We start from the raw sequence: 20,259 nt of genomic DNA on the forward strand, positions 1-20,259 counted from the left end.
TAATCTACTACCAGCAATAGATAAATAATTGTGTCATATTATCCCTAAGGTCTAGTAAAATCAGACACAAGCTCCTACATGTTAAACCGCCCATAAAGAATGAGGCAAGACACCTTGATACAATATGGCAGAACGTTTTGTGTGTGAATTTAAATTAATCTAATTTAAGCTCCACTAACTGGTGAAAAAGAAAATATCACAAAGACTTTCAGATTGGTACATCATAAAGTATCATAGAAAGTATGTTAAATATATATATTTAATAGCATGACGTTTTGCCAAGACATGCAGCGGTGGGATGTTTGTAATAGCATATGTGAGAAACAAGTTCTGTAATTATAACTTTCACAGTGTTTTGTATGCAATAAAGTGATATCGTGATATCGTAGAATTGCATGCTACAAAATCTGTCTAAATATTAAGAAAGAAAGCAATATAAATCAGTTTAACTGAACTACAAATAGTATTATGCCTTAAAGAAAGGATCAGGTTTGTACTGTTCTTCAAAGAAACTCACAAATCATGTGAGATGTATGTATGTAAACAATTGCAGCATTATTTGCAAAGGGTGTTAGCCTAGTTTATTTATTGATCATTAAATTGAATAGAAGGTTAATTCTACAAAGAGCCTCACTTGTTCCATAAATAGTGCCTATGTATCATTAATTCCAGTACTGTAGTCACAGCAATTGAGCATAAGTTAAAAATGTTGGATAATACAATAAAGATTCACCATCAAACACACACTCATAATAGTCCACTTTATTGTTCTGTTAATACATAATGAACCCAAATGGTGATATTAGTAAACTGCATCAAAGACTGTTTGTTAGCCAGGTCCGCCAGTTTGAAGACCTGGTTCCAAAGAGAGTCAGATGTCAAACCTCAGCTACAGACACTTTGATCTGTTAATATTGCTGGTCATTCAGCAATCAGTGGTGGATACCAATTAGAAAGCTACTGGAATTCTGATTGGTGAATAGCTTGTTTTATCCACCAGTGTGTCAAACGCTGTTTAGTGAGTATCTACAAGCCAGCTCTTCTTATCTGCATGACAGGACCTGTCTAGTGGGTATCCAGCAGCCAGCATTTCTTATCTAAGTGCTGGAGGCTGTATGGAGATTCTGTCTCACCCAGCGCACCATAGACACACATTAGACAAGCACTATTGCCCCCACAGTACACCAGCCAGTGACCCTCCCCATATTATACTAACCAGTGCCCTTATACAGAACAACAGCCAGTGTCCCTGCACTGCACCCACATTATAATAACCACCCCACATACAGCACCCAGAATTCTTCCTCCCAACACAGTATAACAGCAAGTGTCCTACTCCACCCACAGTATAACACCCAGGCAGACAGTGTCTCTCCACACAGTGTCATCTATAAACTGCTGCACACGACTCACATGGTGCAGTGACATCATATAACCAGCAATCACTCATAGCCGCTACCTACACATAACCGCACCAGCAAATCAAATCGGGACATCAGACAGTCTCACAAAAGTGTCACACCATTCAACCCAGAAGATGCTGATTAGGTTCATTTAAATGCTGGAACAGATTATGAGGGCTGCTAGGTGTCAGCGCTAGTGCATTGCTTTGCCTCCGTGCCCCCAACACTGGTGTGGTGGGTTAACAATGATAGTGGACAGTTATCTAAATACATAGGACCTGATTCATTAAGGAAAGGAAGCAAAAAAAAAGGAGTAACTTTGCACTTTGGCAAAACCATGTTGCAATGGAGTGGGAGGTAAATTTAAAACGTATGGAGAGATTTATAGTTGGGAAAGGGCATGTCTAGAATAACTTAAAAAGTTCAGTTTAAAAATAAAGCTAGCAAGTATTTGTGTGCTACATGAAAAAAACAGCCAGTATTTAACTTGCGTGAAAAATAATAAACAAATTTGCACCCCTTGCATTGTAACATGATTTATCTCGAAGAACATTTACTTATTTATTTTTTTGCCTTACTTTCCTTAATGACTCAGGCCCCAAATTCCACCAGTTATTCCCATTAGAATATGCTAATCCTTACTTTCCTTAATGAATCAGAACCATAGCATATGACAATTTACAGCTTAGCACAAAAGGACTGACCTTCTCATAAACTAACAGCAACATTCATTATGCGCACCATATTGCTTGTGCAACATCTACCATTCTGAGATACTTTATAAATAAAATATGTACAAATATGCCACTTCCATTCAAGATAACAACATTTTGGGGACTTTCCAGAAGGCTAGTTCCTGAATAGGAGAGGCTTACTTGCATATTGTGCCTTTGGAGTGACTTTAAAATATCACTAACAATTCTCTTTATTTTATTGAGAATATTTGGTACATTATTTTATATTGGTAAACCTTGACCCTTGAAAGCTGACCTTTATTATGTCTATGTAGAGCTTTTCAGTATGGACTAAATATCTTCATTGATAAAATATCTAAACAGCACCAGGATACTTTTAACCAAAATACAAAATATTTGTACCATCACAAAAATAAACAATTTCAATATATGGAGCTAGAAATATTTGCAAATCTGTTATATTTAGAAAAAGAAAGGAGTCAGAAGCTGGTTGCTTTATTTGGATTATAGTGCCTTTCCCTGGACATGTTTTTTTTTTATGTTTTCTGCCACCCACTGTAACAATCCAAAATCATATTTCTATCATGGCTCTGAAACACATAATTAGATAGAACTGTACAAAAGACCGAGATGAATGGTTAACCCAATAATAAACATAATAACTCACCTGCTGAGAAGGTAAGTTGGATCTGCTCCTCGATGATTTCTAGTGCAATGAAGTCATGTTTTTCATTAAACCTGCCATTGTAAAGTATCAGTGCATTCCTCTCCCTGGTAGCGAACCTGAAACACAAAGGCCAACACATTCTTTACACTTAATGACACAGCAATGGTTCATAAATCAAGTCAGTAACAAAAAATAAGTCAGTTTCACAGACACAGAAACATTTAGTACCAGACAGTGAGTGTAGAGTAACTTTACCATAAGCCCTACATAAAGATATGAAAACAAGATGAGGAATTGTTAATATAAATGTGCCCATACATTTATAGTAATAACAAAAAAACCAAAAAACACTAGATCACAAGAAGGAATATTTTAGGCTTCTTCAGAGACTAAGCCCAATTCACAAGGCATCAAGCCCCACACAGAGTTTGGCATTATCTAACTCATGGAACACTGTGTGACACAACGCAACATTATATTGTCTCTGACTGTTGTTGCTTTAAACTAATCCAGTCTCACAAGCAATTTATTTGCCTGTTAGTACAGACAATCTGACAAAAGTAAGCTCCACGTGATAAAAAAAACGGGTCTGGAAGCAGCCTCCACAAAAGATAGTGTGAACCTCGAACCAAAAATATAGGTCAAGCCAGTTAGATGACTAAAAAAGCAGACAAATAATTGTTCCTGTACACTATGACAATTTTACAATTAATATTTATATAAACATTCTTCAAAAATTACATTTTGTGGATACGCACTTCAAAGTGTCCCAGAGCTGTCTAATTGAAGATAGTCATCTGGATTGCATAACTTATTGACAAGTCTAAAATACAAACTTATACCCCATTCACGCTGCACCAAAAACCCGTGTTTTTGCCAGCCCAGATGACCCAGGTCGAGTTGCAGTATGAATGGTCCCAGATCTAATTCCCGGGTCATCAGACCCAGGAATTAGACCGGGTCTTTTGGTGGGGTAATTCCCGGGTCTGTCCCGGGAAGCATGCACTATGAATGGTGCGACCAGGGTTTTTGAACCCGAGTCTCACCAGACACAATGTTAAAGTTAAAACAAAAAACAAAAAAAAACATCACAAGAGGAGCCAATCAGAGCTCCTCTTGTGATGTTGCCATCGAGACCCTGCGCAGACCCGTGTTCAGCATGAACGCAGTCTACTCTGGATTTTTACTCCTGGGGAGCCTCTGCCCCCCCCCCAGCCGACAATATCCCGGGTTCATATACCCGGGATATTGCCTGGGCAGCAGTATGGAAGCGGTATTAACTCATCATCACTTGTTTTGAAGGATTAAATGTATAATTTATAATACATTACATTATTATTTATCTGAAAGCAAATTTATATGTAAAAGTAAGGAAGCAATGCTTCAAGCAATATAGTATTTGGCATTCCAGTACGGTGTAAATGAATCCCCGGCAGCCATGTTCCTGACTTATCAGCTCTCTGACAGGAAATTGGCTTCATTTTATATCAAAACAACTGCTTTGAAGCCATTAATAAAGGCAAAGAACAGACAATTTAATGAAGATCCGTTTCTTCACTAAATGACGTGAACAAATATATCACCAAAATACCTAAGTGATAAATAGATTGTGGTTACAATTGTCTGCAAGCTTAAAGCATGTGCTGACGTACACGTGAGTAGCTGGCCTATATATAATCATGTTCATTAAAAAGTTTGTATGTTCTCCCCGTGTTTGCGTGGGTTTCCTCCGGTTTCCTCCTACACAGCAAAAAATTGGCTGCTATCAAATTGACCCTAGTATGTCTCTCTCTGACTGTGTGTGTGTGTGTGTGTGTGTGTGTGTGTGTGTGTGTGTGTGTGTTAGGGAATTTAGACTGTAAACTCCAATGGGTCAGGACGGATGTGAGTGAGTTCTCTGTACAACGCTGTGGAATTAGTGGCGCTATATAAATAGCTGCTGCTGCTAATGAAATAAATGTGCTTAGTACAAACAGTTTACGTTCAACCATTTTATTGTAATGTCCAGTCATCGTAGCGGTTTATTGTGAAAACTTACATAAGAGAGACTGTGAAATGGAAGCGCTGTCTTAAACCTTTGAACGTAATGAAAGACTGAGGTGGAAAACTCCTAGTGGTCATTTCACAGTACGGCTTCTCAAATTCTCCTGGGGGACACTTGCACTTAAAGCCACCAATAAGCAGGTTAATGCAGGTACCGCCATTCTTGCAGACCCCGGGGACACAGCGCCCAGATCGTGAGCTCACTTCACAGTGTTCTCCTGAGAAAGAAGAAGGAAGAGAGGACATTTTATTATTGTAGATGTCTGCAGAACCCAAAACTGCTACTGCATTTTCATCAGCCTACGTTATAAAATATATCTTAGAGGAATTCTGAAAATACTGATTTATTTATAATCTGCTTAGCATTGAAGTGAGAGAATGTAGTCAGCACTCCAAGGCCAAATACTTTAACCTAGACATGGTTCTACTTCCCTGTCTCAAATGCTGGAGATTGCATAGCAAATCCTTCCAGCCATTACAATAATAAAACATAGGTTTGGATTCCAGTGTCAGCGCAATGAATATTAGAGCATTTTCTCGATGGTATAATATGTCAGCATAATAACAGAGTAGTGTATGACCTGCACAAAGGAAAACTAATTGTCTAATAGAAAGAGAAAGGGTTGGCCTCATTCCTGGAAAAGATTACGTCTATAATGTGGGTGACATTTTCCTGTGAAATACAATCTATTATATAAGGTTTATATTGGACAAAGGTAAATATTGCCAAAAATATATAGCATAGCTATGTTTTACATACATATGTTTAACTGAAACATTTCAAACACCAAAAGGTTCATTTGCCTACATTTGAAAGTCACTGGAGATCATATATCCTTATGCGTGAATGGTAAATCAATTTGCCATTTTATGGGTTCAAAATTATAGGAGTCCTACCCATATGGCTAGTTGACTTACTAATGTAAACTCAAGTAGACATGGACCTACCATTGTTTTACTTTGCAGTGTTAGAAGTTGTATATAAAATGCATGATATTGCTATTAAAATGCAATTTTTCAGAAAAATTCACATTTATTGTCCTACACTGCTGTTTCACAGTTAAACATAAGGGGCCTGATTCATTAAGGAACTTAAATTAAGAAGTTTCTTATTTAAGTTTCCTGGACAAAACCATGTTACAATGCAAGGGGTGAAAATTAGTTTTCTGTTTTGCACATAAGTTAAATACTGACTGTTTTTTCATGTAGCACACAAATACTTGATATCTTATTTGTACATTGAAATTTAAAGTTGATATTTGTGTGCTACATGAAAAAACAGTCAGTATTTAACTTATGTGCAAAACAGAAAACTCATTTTCACCCCTTGCATTGTAACATGGTTTTGTCCTGGAGACTTAAATAAGAAACTTCTTAAATGAATCAGGCCCAAAATTTTCGGCAGTAAGGGAAAAACACCAGATTCAAAGGCTAAACCAGTCACAGATAAAAACACATGTTTTGAGCACTTACTGGCCAGATGTGTAATTTAATGGGTCATGAATACTTTCTACAACTAACCCAATTTTAGAAGAAATATAACTATCTTCCAGCTAACACATACTTGCCAACTTATGGTAAGTATGATCCGGGAGCCTGCCGGGGAAGGTGGGCGTGCAGGGGGTGGGGCTCCAAAAATCGCTACATTTTGGCCCCGCCCGCGTGACGTAATGATGCAAACCGCGTCATTTTACAGCGGGGAAGTTTTGGATCTAATTCTGCCCGCTTCACTAGGAAGTGGGCAGATCCGGGAGATTGCCACACTCTCCAGGCAGTCCGTGAAACTCACGCAAAATGGGGGAATCTCCCGGACATTCCGGGAGAGTTGGCAAGTATGAGCTAACAGAAAGAGTATCCTGCTACTAGAGAGAGCTGTAATCTGCACCAAGCAGGAAAGTGTGCAGCTTTCAGTTATTTTAATGGCAGTAAATAGAATGTCTGTGCCCTGCTAATAATAAGGTACTGCAATATGCCTGTGGTTTGCTTCAGTCTACGCAGTGTAATGCTAAACATTTAAAGGCAACTTGCGTACGATTACTTAGAAAAGTTGACTGAAGAAAAAGAACCTGCCGTTTGGATTCTTTTCATGGTATAATACATGTTATTAGAACATACAGTTCATGACAGAAGGTCAGCCAGAAAATGATTCTGGTGTTTGACTAAGGGTGACTAATCCCTTTACTAGAAGAAACCCTTGAGCCAAGTAGGAAAACAAAGGAGGACAATATGTCATCTTTACAAATGGGAGGAAGGGATACAAAAACCTTCTCTATAGTAAGACTTATCAGTCCCAGGCCAGTGTGCTCAGATGTCTGCCATCCTTATACCTTCTGGCCCTATACAGTATGCGAATGATCTGTGCTAGCTGGCAGTCACTGACACCACTGTCTTGTCACTGGAACAGAGTACAAATAAGGATATGACAATAATATAAAAGCCATCCCAGGAGCCTTGTCACAGTGTAACTGGCAGCACTTCACAGCGGCCTCTGACAGATGAACATTGGCAGGCTTTTGTCCCTTAAGACATGAAAAACTGATCACAACAGGTGTGAGAACTACCACAAGTAAACATCCTCAGGTAATATCACTACTGGAAGCGGACACAGTTTAATTATTGTGTATTAAACCACTAATTGCTACTAATCAGCTAAAATGACAGACTTGCCTCATTACTGCAATAAACACCATTCATTCATTTTATACCGTGATCATCATTTTGAAAAAATAATCTACAGGAAGCTATAAATTGACAATACCTAAATTAAATGTATCCTGTGAAATACAAAAAGCTTATATACCTTGGCAAATTGAAAGAATTAACAGTGTACACGCTTTTGGTATCTAGCTAAATGCAAATTATGTACCTTTGTACTGCTAACATCAAGTGACTAGTGATCGGAGTGTTCACCATTAGCCATACTTGCCTACCTTTGGCAAGTTGTATCCGGGAGAGAGAGTGTCTAGAGGGCGGGAGAGGGCAGGGCACAGGGAATCGCATTATTTTGGCCCCACCCCCACATCATATATGTCATTTTGTCGCGGGGGCGGGGCCAAAATGACACAATTCACCTTGAATCGCAGCATTTTAGCCCCGCAATTGCGGGATGCGGGAGATTTGCCAGTTCTCCCTGGAGTCCGTGAGACCAACCCGAATTTCGGGAGTCTCCCGGACATTCATTCCAGGAGAGTTGGCAAGTATGCCATTAGCCTTGTATTAGGATTGAGTGGAACCTATTATTTCCAATGACCTCCTACTTGCTTCCGCTTGCACCTGCAGTCGGGTGTGTAGGTGGCATTAGCCAGTGACATAATTGAGATTATGGAATGAAAATAGAGAATTCAGGGATGGGGGAACCTCTAAAAGAGCCTCGATATCCCTCAGTCTGACTTTGTTTTAAAAAGGGAATTTCAGTCTTTCAAACGGTAATACTTCCTACAGGTATACTATATGGGATCACAGATAATAGAACCAATATTCTAGAGAAAATAAGAAAGAGCCCAGGGGTGAAAGGGCATCAATTCTCCCCACCGAGTCTTCTACAGTAAAGTGAGTCTCCTCCTTCAAACATTGATACCCTTTAGTAGGTGTTGTCTCTGACCACAAAAAAATGTGGTGCCAATCTATTCATACTATTCAGCATGCTATTCCCGTTATGTGAACATATTCCAAATTTTTACTTGGTATTGAAAATGTGTTTTGTTTCCACTATTTTGCGACCTTGTGGAATATACTATGCATTTGAATATTGAGTTACAAAAAAAAAAAAAACAAAGAAAAATATTCTGGGAAATACAAATGTATGATTTGTGTGGTTACTGGCCGAAAAATTTTGGACAGGATGCAAGTAGCCCAAAAAGTGCCAAAATATGCTAATTACAGAGTTCATAATTATAATATGTTTCGCTTTAACTGCAAATTAAGATAAATGGTAACCTATTTATACAACATACACTAACATTTTCAATATCAAATCTCCTCTATCATAAAAAAGATACAAGAATTCATTACTGAAAGCTGAGGAACTTAAAAGACCTGAAAGCATAAATTAAGGTTAAAAAAAAAAAAAAAAAAAAAAATATACATAATAAAATCATATTTTTTTTAGGTTTTTCTAAATATTGTCTTTTCTCCATTTGTAAAAAATAGAGCAAAGGGCCTAATTACCCACTAGTCTTGTTACAAAAAAATGCACTCTGCAGATCAGCTTACATTTGTGTCAGTAAGATAAGACTAGCAAGATAGGGTAACTTTCATCGGGCATAAATTACTAATAATTGTTGTAGGCCAGGTAAGGACCTTCAAAGTACTGGAAGGAATAACAGTGACATTAAGCCATGATTATCATCCACAGGAAATGCAGCAGATATTTTCAATGTTTGGCTACTAACCGTGATATCTGAACAGAGCTCCATCTCTCTCACACTCTCCATCATCAGTCCTTAGTGAGTTTTATCATAAGGATGACAGATTGTAACATTTTGCAGTAACATATTTCCGAAACGCTGTCTGATGAAAAGGTGAATTAAATGGAGGGAGACCCTAACTGACTCTGCATTCCATCCAGCATTACCACACCAACGGGGTTATTCACTCCAGAATCATTCACAGCCTTAACAATAGCTCCCATTAACATGCAGCGAACGGCCACAGCTCACAGTCACACAGATAACAGAACCGTTAAAGCCTTAGTTTGAGGGGCCTGAAATTCACAGTGAAGCTTATTTTCAACAAAAGAAAAGACAGTCACCATAACGGCTTTTGCCCCAGTAAGGAGATGTAAAAACAGGCTGAAGATAGAAATACTGACTATAAAATATAGATGCAGGAAAAAAGGTAACATAGCAACCATACGCTGTCCTTATAACTCTCTCATAGTGAAAGCTATTGAGACAAGCTCACAAATATAATTATAGTTATAGTTATAATTATAGTTGTAGTTATGAGAATGCCTCCTATACATTCGGCATGAACCACTGACATCACAGGGAAATACAATTGTCCTGAATCATTTTGGCAAGGCCCACACACTGCTATTCTGTGCTGTTGGGGGCTCCTTACTACCTAACTCTCTGTGTCTTCTTGCATTGTGAGACTACCCCACGTGACATGCAGCCCTATCCTTCCATATACAATCACACAAGAACAATTAGGTCAGGGACAGTATACTCGTCTCCTGAAACACTCTGTGCTGAGGTGATCAAATTGGCTTCATGTTGTTACTTTCCCACTTCCTTCAAAACTGGAAACATAGGGATGTGTGCATGATGGAGTACACTCACCATAGCCAACTGCCCTTTATAAAGTAAATATTACGTATAACATGCCCCTAAAGATAACAAATATATATGGAAAATGTGAGTATTATAGTTTATAATTGTCCCACTTTCATCATTACTAGAAATTTTGAGAAAAAATTTAAGGATAAAAGTATATTTGTCTAATACTCTTTTAAAAAACATTTTACATCTATAGTAGTTTATGTCTAGGCATAAATAAGTTGTATGTGAGAAAGTTTATGAGTGAAGTTTGACACTACAATCGTCTTACATCATTGTGACAGAAGCCTCACACTGTGCGCTATGGGGACCTTGCTTTTCCATGGTCTAATTTTGAGTCTGTGGTTTCTGGGCTGGCCCCATTTCCCTCATTATGACACTGTCCTCGTCAAGTGTAGCCCAGTACTCATTAACATAATTACACAAGTGAACTGATCATCGTCTCCCATAAGATGATGATAATAAACAGTGTACACAGAGAAGCATGAGATGACTTTCATATAATATGGTGGTCAGACCAGAGTCAAATTCACAGTAATAAAATGTGTATGGATCATACCTGTATATTCTTCGTCACACTCACAAGAGTAACCACCTTCTCTACTTCGGCACTGTCCATTCCTGCCACAAGGCTTGGAGTAACAGAGATCAATCTCTGTCTCACAGTAGTCACCAGTAAATCCAGGAGGGCACCGGCACCGTAATCCATTGATTGGGTGAATAGGGCGAAAAAGTACAGTATTGGAGCTTATGAAAGGAGCTGAGCTGTCAAACTTCAGTACAGACACACACTTCATATAATTCTCACAAGGTTCCCTCAAACAAATGTTATCATCAAAAGGAAGAACACGCTGGGTGGAAATCAGTGTAAGAAGGGTTCTGTTCAGGTAGATTTGTTCCTGGAGATCCTCGGAATGAAAAAACTTGTTGCGGACTCCACCAGGTAGTAAGGCAGAAAATGTCACATTGAGGATATTGGAGCTCACATCAGTATCATTTTGAATATTGAAGACAAAGATGCCCTCCTTGGTGGTAGATAGCACAGTTGCCACCCCTTCCACAAACAGAGAAAGTAGCGGGGACAGAAACTTCTCCTGGGACATGTTTTCTAGCCGGACTGTGATACTGTTGGTCAGCATGTCATCTGTGATGATGGTAACTCGTAAGGTACAGTGTGCAGTGACAGTATGTACACCATCTGCAGAACGGAGAGAAAAATACATGAATAAATCACGAATGCTTAAAGGATGCAGTGCTACAATTTAAAAATGACATCTTCTGAACCTAAGAAAATGCCCAAATGGAATACTTAATTCCAAAAAGTGAAACAACAATCTGTGTGTAAAAAGTAAATTCACATGAATGTTAGTGAACAATGCAAACAATAACCCGACTTTCTATTGTATTGTTTTTTAATTTCATATTCAAATGCAGCATTAAAAAATATTATTTATTTCTAACCACAAACCAAAAGGACATAAATTCAATCACATTATTAAGATAAATAAGACTCACACAACAAAATAAAAACACTAGTTATCCAAAATATATACGAAATAAAAACACATAGTAAAAGGTCATTTATGAAATGACAATAAATATTAACTCACAGCGCAATGCTTTTTCTGACTACTACTTTTTCCAGGAAGCCCAAGCATTGAAGTCCAAGATGATGGTGTCTGTGCAAAAAGCCTGCTTTGTCCAATGCAGTGATGGGCAACAGGCGGTCCTAGAGCCACATGCACCCCTCTGAGCCTTCACTCACAGCTGCCCCAGCTCCTTCCCGCTTTATTGGTAGATTTGTTTGTTATAGGTTGTAGCATTTGTTTAAAATGCCTGCTGATATCTTCTAACTTATTACTGAGATTACTGGTAATGTGCAGCCCTTTTTAAGGTTATAGGTCTGTACCATGAAGACCCCGTATTAGAGTGTCCATCACTGGTCTAATGGGAGAAGATGGACATTTATGGAATGTTCATTATAAAGGGAGAATTAGGAGCACGAAAACACCTAGTTCTGCACTGAGGTGCAGGAACAAGATTTGATTTTGCAGAACTGGATTATTTAAAGATAGAATGATGGAGAGTATACATTTACAGATGATGGAGAGTATACATTTACAGATGTTGGAAAGTATACATTTACAGATGTTGGAAAGTATACATTTACAGATGGTGGAGAGTATACATTTACAGATGTTGGAAAGTATACATTTACAGATGGTGGAGAGTATACATTTACAGATGTTGGAGAGTATACATTTACAGATGGTGGAGAGTATACATTTACAGATGTTGGAGAGTATACATTTACAGATGTTGGAGAGTATACATTTACAGATGGTGGAGAGTATACATTTACAGATGTTTTATTTGACTTGTATCATGCGTCCCTTACAGAAATTCAAAATAACCATCTAAACTTGCTGATGTAGGTGGATCAAACATTTGCATGTAAGCGGTTTTGTCGATAGACGCCTTAACAAACAATATACAATACACCCATGATTAAACTACACTTTGGAACAACTTGCTAAAACCACTGGGAGACAGTGATGAGACAAATCCTTCTCTTTATTTAAAAAAAATAAAAAGACATTCTGTTATTCTCTTTAAAGCATATATAGAAGCTAAAGAATAGGATGTGTTGCTGCTGCACAATTACCTGATGATTACACGTCAGAGTAACATGTTCTGATTATTTAGATACTACAGAGGAACCCTTGGCTTCAGCAACGAGTGGCACAACAGACGCCTAAAATGTATACACTAAGAAAAACCCACTACTGAACAGCTAATGGAATAAATCTAATTGGAATATAGATTTAATTGTTGAAATGCTTAAATTTAAATCTTGATTGGAATTTTTTTTTTTTTTTAAAAAACCCAGATAAAAATGTTGTGTTATTATTATTATTAATATTTATTTATAAAGCGCTACAAGGCATCCGCAGCGCCGGATGTGTTCCGCTATTGTATATAAAAGACATTTTACAGTAAAGTTTGCTCTGCTTTTTAATCTCTCAAAGATCAACTCCTACACATTGCTGTGATTAAAACTCAGCACTTAGAACAATCTTACAGTATTTAGATTCACTCTGACCTCCCCCATCCACTGACTCCACATTAAATCACACACAATCTCTACTACTCAACATCGCTTCCATTAGCAAATCATGGCCATATATCACTCTTTATTTCTTATCTCCCTATGGCCCATGGTCTGCATAAGTATGACTCATCAGTCTATGTCTATTGATGCATTCTGTACTGGTATTCCAGAACACATACACATTATATATACTTATTGAATTCTCTCATGCTCAATGTTACATCTGGTCAATAAATTGTCCTAGTACAAAATATCTATAAATTATATATAAATAGTCAGATGCACAAAAGGCCAACATTATGTCTGCACTCCTTCCAGGTCAAGAAGTGGAATCTAGGTTCCAACAAAACACTCAAAACCCTGGAAATGTGAAGGGCCATTGTGATGGGGTAACTAGGTACTGAAGTAGACAGCTGAAAATTGTGTAATGTTTCTTTCTCGCAATGTATAAAACTGCCAGCTAGAGATGAACGTGTTCTGACAATTCCAAATTTTCTAGTATTATTGCTGGCTTATACCATCTGAGCAATTTCAGCATGTTTCAAGTAGGTTGAACTGGGATATCATTTGCTCGCTTTCCTAACATGGAAGAGGGTTTATGTCAGTGGATCCCAAATTTTTTCAGTTCAAGGCACCCTTAGGGTCTCCATAATTTTTTCAAGGCACCCATAAGCCAAAATAATTACTAAGTAGTCCCCCGCCTTGCTTATCACTTGCCCTGGCCGAGGCACCCCTGTGTGATCGCCGAGGCACCCCAGGCGCACAGTTTGGGAACCACTGGTTTATGTCATTAGAAAAAATTACATTAGTAGATTAAATATTCCAAGCTAGCCTCTAAATGCTAAGATCAGTGGTGAGCTTCAATGGGAATAAACCAACAAACCAAAGCCACTGCTCTCTCATTAAGTCTATTGATTTTCCCCTTATCACTTTTGTATGTGATGAGAAGTTGCACTGATCTGGTGAGCAGACAACAGTTTTTGGAATTAAGAAATAAGGTTTTCTTCACTACATCAAGTTATACATCAGTCACTTGTATTTCTCCATGCAACTCCAAGCAAATTAATCCTCTGCTTCCACTTTCCCACCACTGTGTATTAAAAGGGATAGTAGAGCTGCAGGGTTCTAAGTGCGTAACCATTGTAGGTGGGGACGGACTCTCCCACTCAAACAGAAACAGCTCTGTGCATAGTTGTTGGTTGAAGCTGATTGAACAAACTGTAGAATCATGGCAGGTGAGGGACAGGTGGAGGGGAGAAAGTTGCAGTGACACAGCACAGGGGTTGCAGCTGTTAATATTGCGTTCGACCACCAAAGAAACTCACAGTCAAGACTGTCACCCAAATTACCTTTCCTATAACTGTGGAGGTGCCAGTTACACTTGCTGACATCTCAGTAGTCAAATGCAATATTCCTCCAAGGTGTGCAGCCGTGCACCATTGTATAGTGATGGCAAGGGTGAAAAGGTGACGAGTGCCATTACTGTCACCTCATCTATCACTGCTTAGCTGTGGCGGCTCACTCATACCACTTAGCAATCATAGATCTTCCGAATGCTCAACATGACATATGTGCTGTCTAGAGGCCAAGGTCATTCAACAGGGTTCTTCTCTGCATTCAGAGAAGCACTTGTATTGCTTTGACCCAGAACTTCCCGACATGATGACGTGGAAGTGCCAGGAGCAAGTAAGTGGCATGGCTGGGACTGACAATAGGGCAAGGAAGAAAGGCAAATGTGTATACCTCTATGCAAACTATTGCTGGAACTAGAAAGCTGTCTCTTTGGAAATTATGGCTGGAGTCATGGGGAGATGCCTGTTTAAATTATGTCTGGAACCAGCGGTGTAGGGTATGTCTGGAAGTGGAGGTATCTCCTCTGTGCAGTATATGGAGGGGTATCATGTTTGTGTATACTATGCACATTGATAAAATTATGTTTTCACTACTCCATTTATCTTTATTGTTTTATGCATGATACACTGTGAGCACAGGTAACATATATATTGTTTTGCCCTTCCCCAATCCAGCCCAAGTGTTGATAAATGGCTGGAAACATTGTAAAACAATAAATAAGCAGTTGTTTTTGTTTTTACAAAAGGATCCATTAATGTGTTCCTGTTTATTACATAATGTCCTCATTTATGGCTTTTCATACAGTATTCAAAACAATCTAAAAGGCCCCTGTGACACTCTCCCCCAACTGCCCCCCCCCCCCCCTTTCCATTTTAGTATGGAGCTTACGAACACCTCAATAAACCCCAGGGGGTCAGGTGGGTATGTTTACACAATGCTCCACACAGCATAACAATCCTGGTTGTCCAAATAAGATATTCAGAGATATTTTGTTTGAATTGGCTGCTAACAATGCAGTCATCAGTACTGAAGTGTACATACACCACATTACAGTACTGCAGGGGAAAATTATTTTTGGACATTTGCCAAAGAAACCATGCACATCATTGTAATCAATAGATAAAACGTGTTTCCTGCTCTCAGAAGGACCCCAAATCATGAGGGCTTGTGTTTTGGAGAATGTCAATTTACAGAGTTTCTCCTGCCTAGGGATTTTATAATTCATGCCACTAATATATGTTGAATTGTACTTGCTAAGAGGTTCAGTTGCTTGTCATTTCATAAAATATAACAGTACATTATATGAAGTAATAATATAAATGTTAATTAATTTGATGTTTTGACAGTTGTAAACTCTTAAGACAGTCATACTGTGGCGACTGGATGGGTTTGGTTGGAAACAACCAAATTGGTCAGACATCACTATCTGTGTGAGCTCGCACCAATCACTGTTCTGCATTAAATAATTTAATACAGAACAGCGATTGAATTAAAAATGTCATTTTGTTAACTCTTATTGGAAAGTTAAAAAAATGCAGTTTTTGCTGTAAAATGAGTTGTTTCATCCTTATTGGAAGCTCTGATAATGATAAAGTGACACAACAATAGATTTGATTTTTGTGGTTCAGTCTTAACCTCATCGAGACTAAGCAGGTATGGCCTACCTGGAAAAGTGTGTGGCAGCACCAAAAATAGACACTGATTGGGGGGACTGTGTGCTTTGGGCACTATGGGTAATAGTGACTACACTGTCTCACTGCTTGACAGCTTGACAAGCACTAAGGGTAATAGTGACTACACTGTCTCACTGCTTGACAGCATCACCAAAAAACAGTGACAATATGTTATTGGTATTACAAACATGTACTTAGGTGCTAAAACCTCATTGTAATCATTGAGAATTTCTGTGTACAAAGAACATCTGTCATCAAACATTAATCTGACTTCTGTTGCCAGAACAATGAGCTACAGGCTAATTTGACAGCAAAGGAATTAATGAATAACATATTACTAAATAATATATTAAACATACAACATATGTATTTATGTTATAGTGACATACAAATTTACTAAAAGCATTTACCTGCACAAAATAAAGTAAAACTCTTCTTATAGCTTGCCTGTCTGAGGTAAATAGATGATAAATAAGGCTCGTTGAGGAAAGTGTAAACATACAGCTCTTCAACACAAATGCCGTTTTGAGACTATATGCGCTTCATTTTTGTGGAAATTTTTGTGCCTCTTTTATTGGGAAATACCTTAACCAGATTGTCAAGATGGCTGCGTTTTTTCCCACATGCAAAATCTAAATTTAAAGTTACGGAATTAGGCATTGAACTTCAAGAAGTGTATATTTTGGCTGCCATTTCCCGGGAACTGTAGAGCTTCTCTCTTACCTGTGTCAAAAGGCCTTACATGTGGGAGTTGCCAAAGATCAGATGTGGGTTGATACTTTCAATGGTGTGTGTGCCTTTTGCACCAACTAGGCATTCTTCATGAGGAGAAATTACTATACAATTTGGACATTCAAATACAAAAAATTTAACGTTCATTTTTTAACCAGCTTCAGCTAAGAAGGAAGTTCCTGGTGGGATCATGCTATGTGTTACACGAGGGGGAGCAAGTTATAGTTAAGTGGTGAACCTCTTTTAATAAAAGATATATCATCATCATCAACATTAATTTATATAGCACCAGCAAATATGAACACTATTTTAAGAGAAAAAAATAAAAAGTTTAAATGAAGTGGGTGGCGATAGTAGGCAGGACAGTCAGGTGATCTTTTCATGTTCTCTACCATGCACAGTTCCATCTTGACCCGCAGTCTTGCAAATTGTTGGGCTCCTACCCAAACCAGGAAGTGGCAAGACCCTTACTGTGTACAAGGCAACATATAGGCACATAAGCAAGCAATAGAATGAACTGCACAGCCAATATTCTTTGGTAAGTAAATGAGCCTCACAGACACCAATGGGACATCTTCCCAATTGACAAATATATAATGAAAACAATGTTTATGGTTATGCTTTTCAACTTTTAGGGTAAAAAAGCACCTCTCGGAAATGGGTATATCTGTATTTGAAAGAGCACAGCAAGCGCTGCAAAAAGTATCATAATAGTATAAAGTAAGCAATATTTCAGTATCAATTCCTTTACTGAGTGAATGCAAATGCCTGGCATAACTTTATAATAAACATGTTCTGCAAAAAGTGACAGGGAGATGAACATAAACCATAATATACCCAGTTAAATGATGGTATTGTTTTACACACAGTGCCTTGCACTACATAACATTACAGTATCTGTAAACACTGCTCTGACAATCGCATGCTTCATTCATGGTGGATTGTTGAGTTTCTACAATCCACAGTCACTTCATTCCAATGATATTACAGCTGCTGCCCAATACCAAACTAGTTACCCATGTTACCCCTTGAGCAGCTGTCACTCCAGATTTATTGTTTACCTCCTGTTGACCTCCTGCATATCAGTCACTTGTCACTCATGAAATTCCTTACATAACAGTGGCATAAACAGTGTTGGCAGTGCTGTAAGCTTCCTCTGAGTACAGACACAGTCACTAGTGGCTCTTTATTACACTCCGGAGGTCAGCGAGTCTGGCCACAGGTGGACTGGCAGGTGACTCAGAAGCAAAAAAGCTAACAGGCTCATCATGACGTGTCTATGACTAAGCAACAGATCTGTACAAGATAGTACTATTTGTATTTTGGGTGTTTGTGAATTCAATATTTTTTAGACACAGGATATCCCATGTACAGTAGTAAACACCAATTTTCACACAAAGCTAGACTAATATGTTAGAATGAAAATAAGAGTGTGTGTGAGTGTATATATGTGTATATATATATATATATATATATATATATATATATATATATATAAAATATCTCATCATCGGCTATTTATATAGAGCCACTAATTCCGCAGCACTGTACAAAGGACTCACTCACATCAGACCCTGCCCCATTCAAGCTTACAGTCTACATTCCCTAACATACATACTCACACAAACACACACACACACACAATGAGAGAGACTATGGTCAAATTGATACTAGCCAATTAACCTACCAGTATGTTCTTGGAGTGTGAATCTCTGAATATATTATATAAACATACATAATATATGATATAAATATATTATGTATACACAAACACACACACCCACTATGATTGGTAAGTTTTGCAAGTCTCCTGCATTTGTGTTGCTTATTCAACTAATTCTAATTGTGCTTGTACTATTTCAGTTTTAAAATGCTATTGCATGGTTCTTACCATATTTTCCGATTTAAAGTTACTAAAACAATTTCATGACATTAAAATAAGGCAACAGAAATATATTAAATTAAAAACTATTCATTATATGTATGTTATGTATTACAATATTCTACAAACACAAACATGGCAAATAGAAATAATGTTAATGGAAACAATTAAACAGATCTCTTTAAGAAACATTGTTACTGTAGTGAAAAGCCATTGTGAAGTGATACAAAGTATGGTCTGGAACTTTAATATGAATAAGCAGAAAGAGAGCATAATAGGATCCAGAAACCATGTTAAATGTTGTTTAATGAATAAATCAAAAAAGGTATAATGCAGATAACTCTTTAAAATGAAAGAAAGCAAAATACCAGTGATATTCAAACCAGAGACCATACTGACCTTACCACCGCCACCATAATGAGGTGGGAGGTGAATGTCAGATGAATAGAAATGGGGAATCAAAGTACATTTTCAAAGAAACACTTCTTAAACTAATGATGACTTGCTTATAGCATAAGTTGCAGTAAGGTATGTAGGGAGGAGATCAAAGGAAAGAACATAAAAGTCAGCGAACTTGCAGTCGTCAGCATTGGTATGTGTACATGAAAACAAAGACCATCATGTCATTTACATGTTTGGTGGGTGTTAATCTCCAGAGGCTGCAACTTCCACTCTCTATTTACATGGGAATTATGGGGTGGCTGCTCTGCGGTGTGTGGAGCCCTCTTTCCTTGCACCCAGCAGTCTGCGCTGTGCCATGTGAACATCTCATACAGTGAGAAAGACCAGGATAGGAAGGGAATACTATCACGCCACAGAATAAGGGGTGTAATGTGCTCTAGCTGACAGTCCAGTTCTGACTAGTGTGCTTCATTGCTCCGTAGCAGTGCAAGGGTTAATACACAGCTTATCTTTATACATCTTGTCTGCTGGTATTCCAGTGCCTCCAGCCATTGCGGATTCAGTCACAGATACAGTGTTTTGGGTGTTATCGTGTATCTGTTTAGATAGGAGACTGCCTGACCAGTAGTGCAGATATCCCCGCGTCTAAATAGGGATGTCGGCAACAAATTTTCCATGAATAAGAAAAATTACATTTCATGGGTAAATAACTTTCCCCTTGGTCTTATACTACCATGTTCCTGCTCAATAGATAGTAAAAAAAAAAGGGGTTAGATAAAAAATAAAAATAAATGATGACTACATAGAAAACGATTTAAACCCTTATTATTAGTAGTAGTATTATTAATTTTACCCCTCTCGATAGACATGTATTAAATAGCAATGGGTACACAGGGAACAGAGCAAGGGCATAAGGTCAGAGAAAGGCATTTCATGAGTGGTGTGTACCGGTCTAGCTAGCTGCATTCTCTGCTGTATACACATACTATACCCCTAACATCAGCAAGTAATGCTCATA

The 20,259-nt window shown here is 38.1% G+C and overlaps 1 protein-coding gene across 5 annotated transcripts in view; it reads right to left on the bottom strand.

Moving 5' to 3' along the window:
• Nucleotides 1-20,259, bottom strand: part of CELSR1 (cadherin EGF LAG seven-pass G-type receptor 1) — a 143,349-nt gene that overhangs the window by 76,657 nt on the left and 46,433 nt on the right. For all 5 annotated transcript variants that reach the window (XM_075208856.1, XM_075208855.1, XM_075208853.1 and 2 more), the window contains exons 2-4: nt 10,647-11,285; nt 4,804-5,026; nt 2,766-2,881 (exon numbers count right to left, since the gene is read on the bottom strand). In XM_075208856.1, the coding sequence (XP_075064957.1) occupies nt 2,766-2,881; nt 4,804-5,026; nt 10,647-11,285 (978 nt within the window). The remainder of the gene's footprint in view (nt 1-2,765; nt 2,882-4,803; nt 5,027-10,646; nt 11,286-20,259) is intronic.

The sequence above is a fragment of the Mixophyes fleayi genome, chromosome 4 (assembly GCF_038048845.1).
Source record: "Mixophyes fleayi isolate aMixFle1 chromosome 4, aMixFle1.hap1, whole genome shotgun sequence".
NCBI classification, from domain to species: Eukaryota; Metazoa; Chordata; class Amphibia; order Anura; family Limnodynastidae; genus Mixophyes; species Mixophyes fleayi.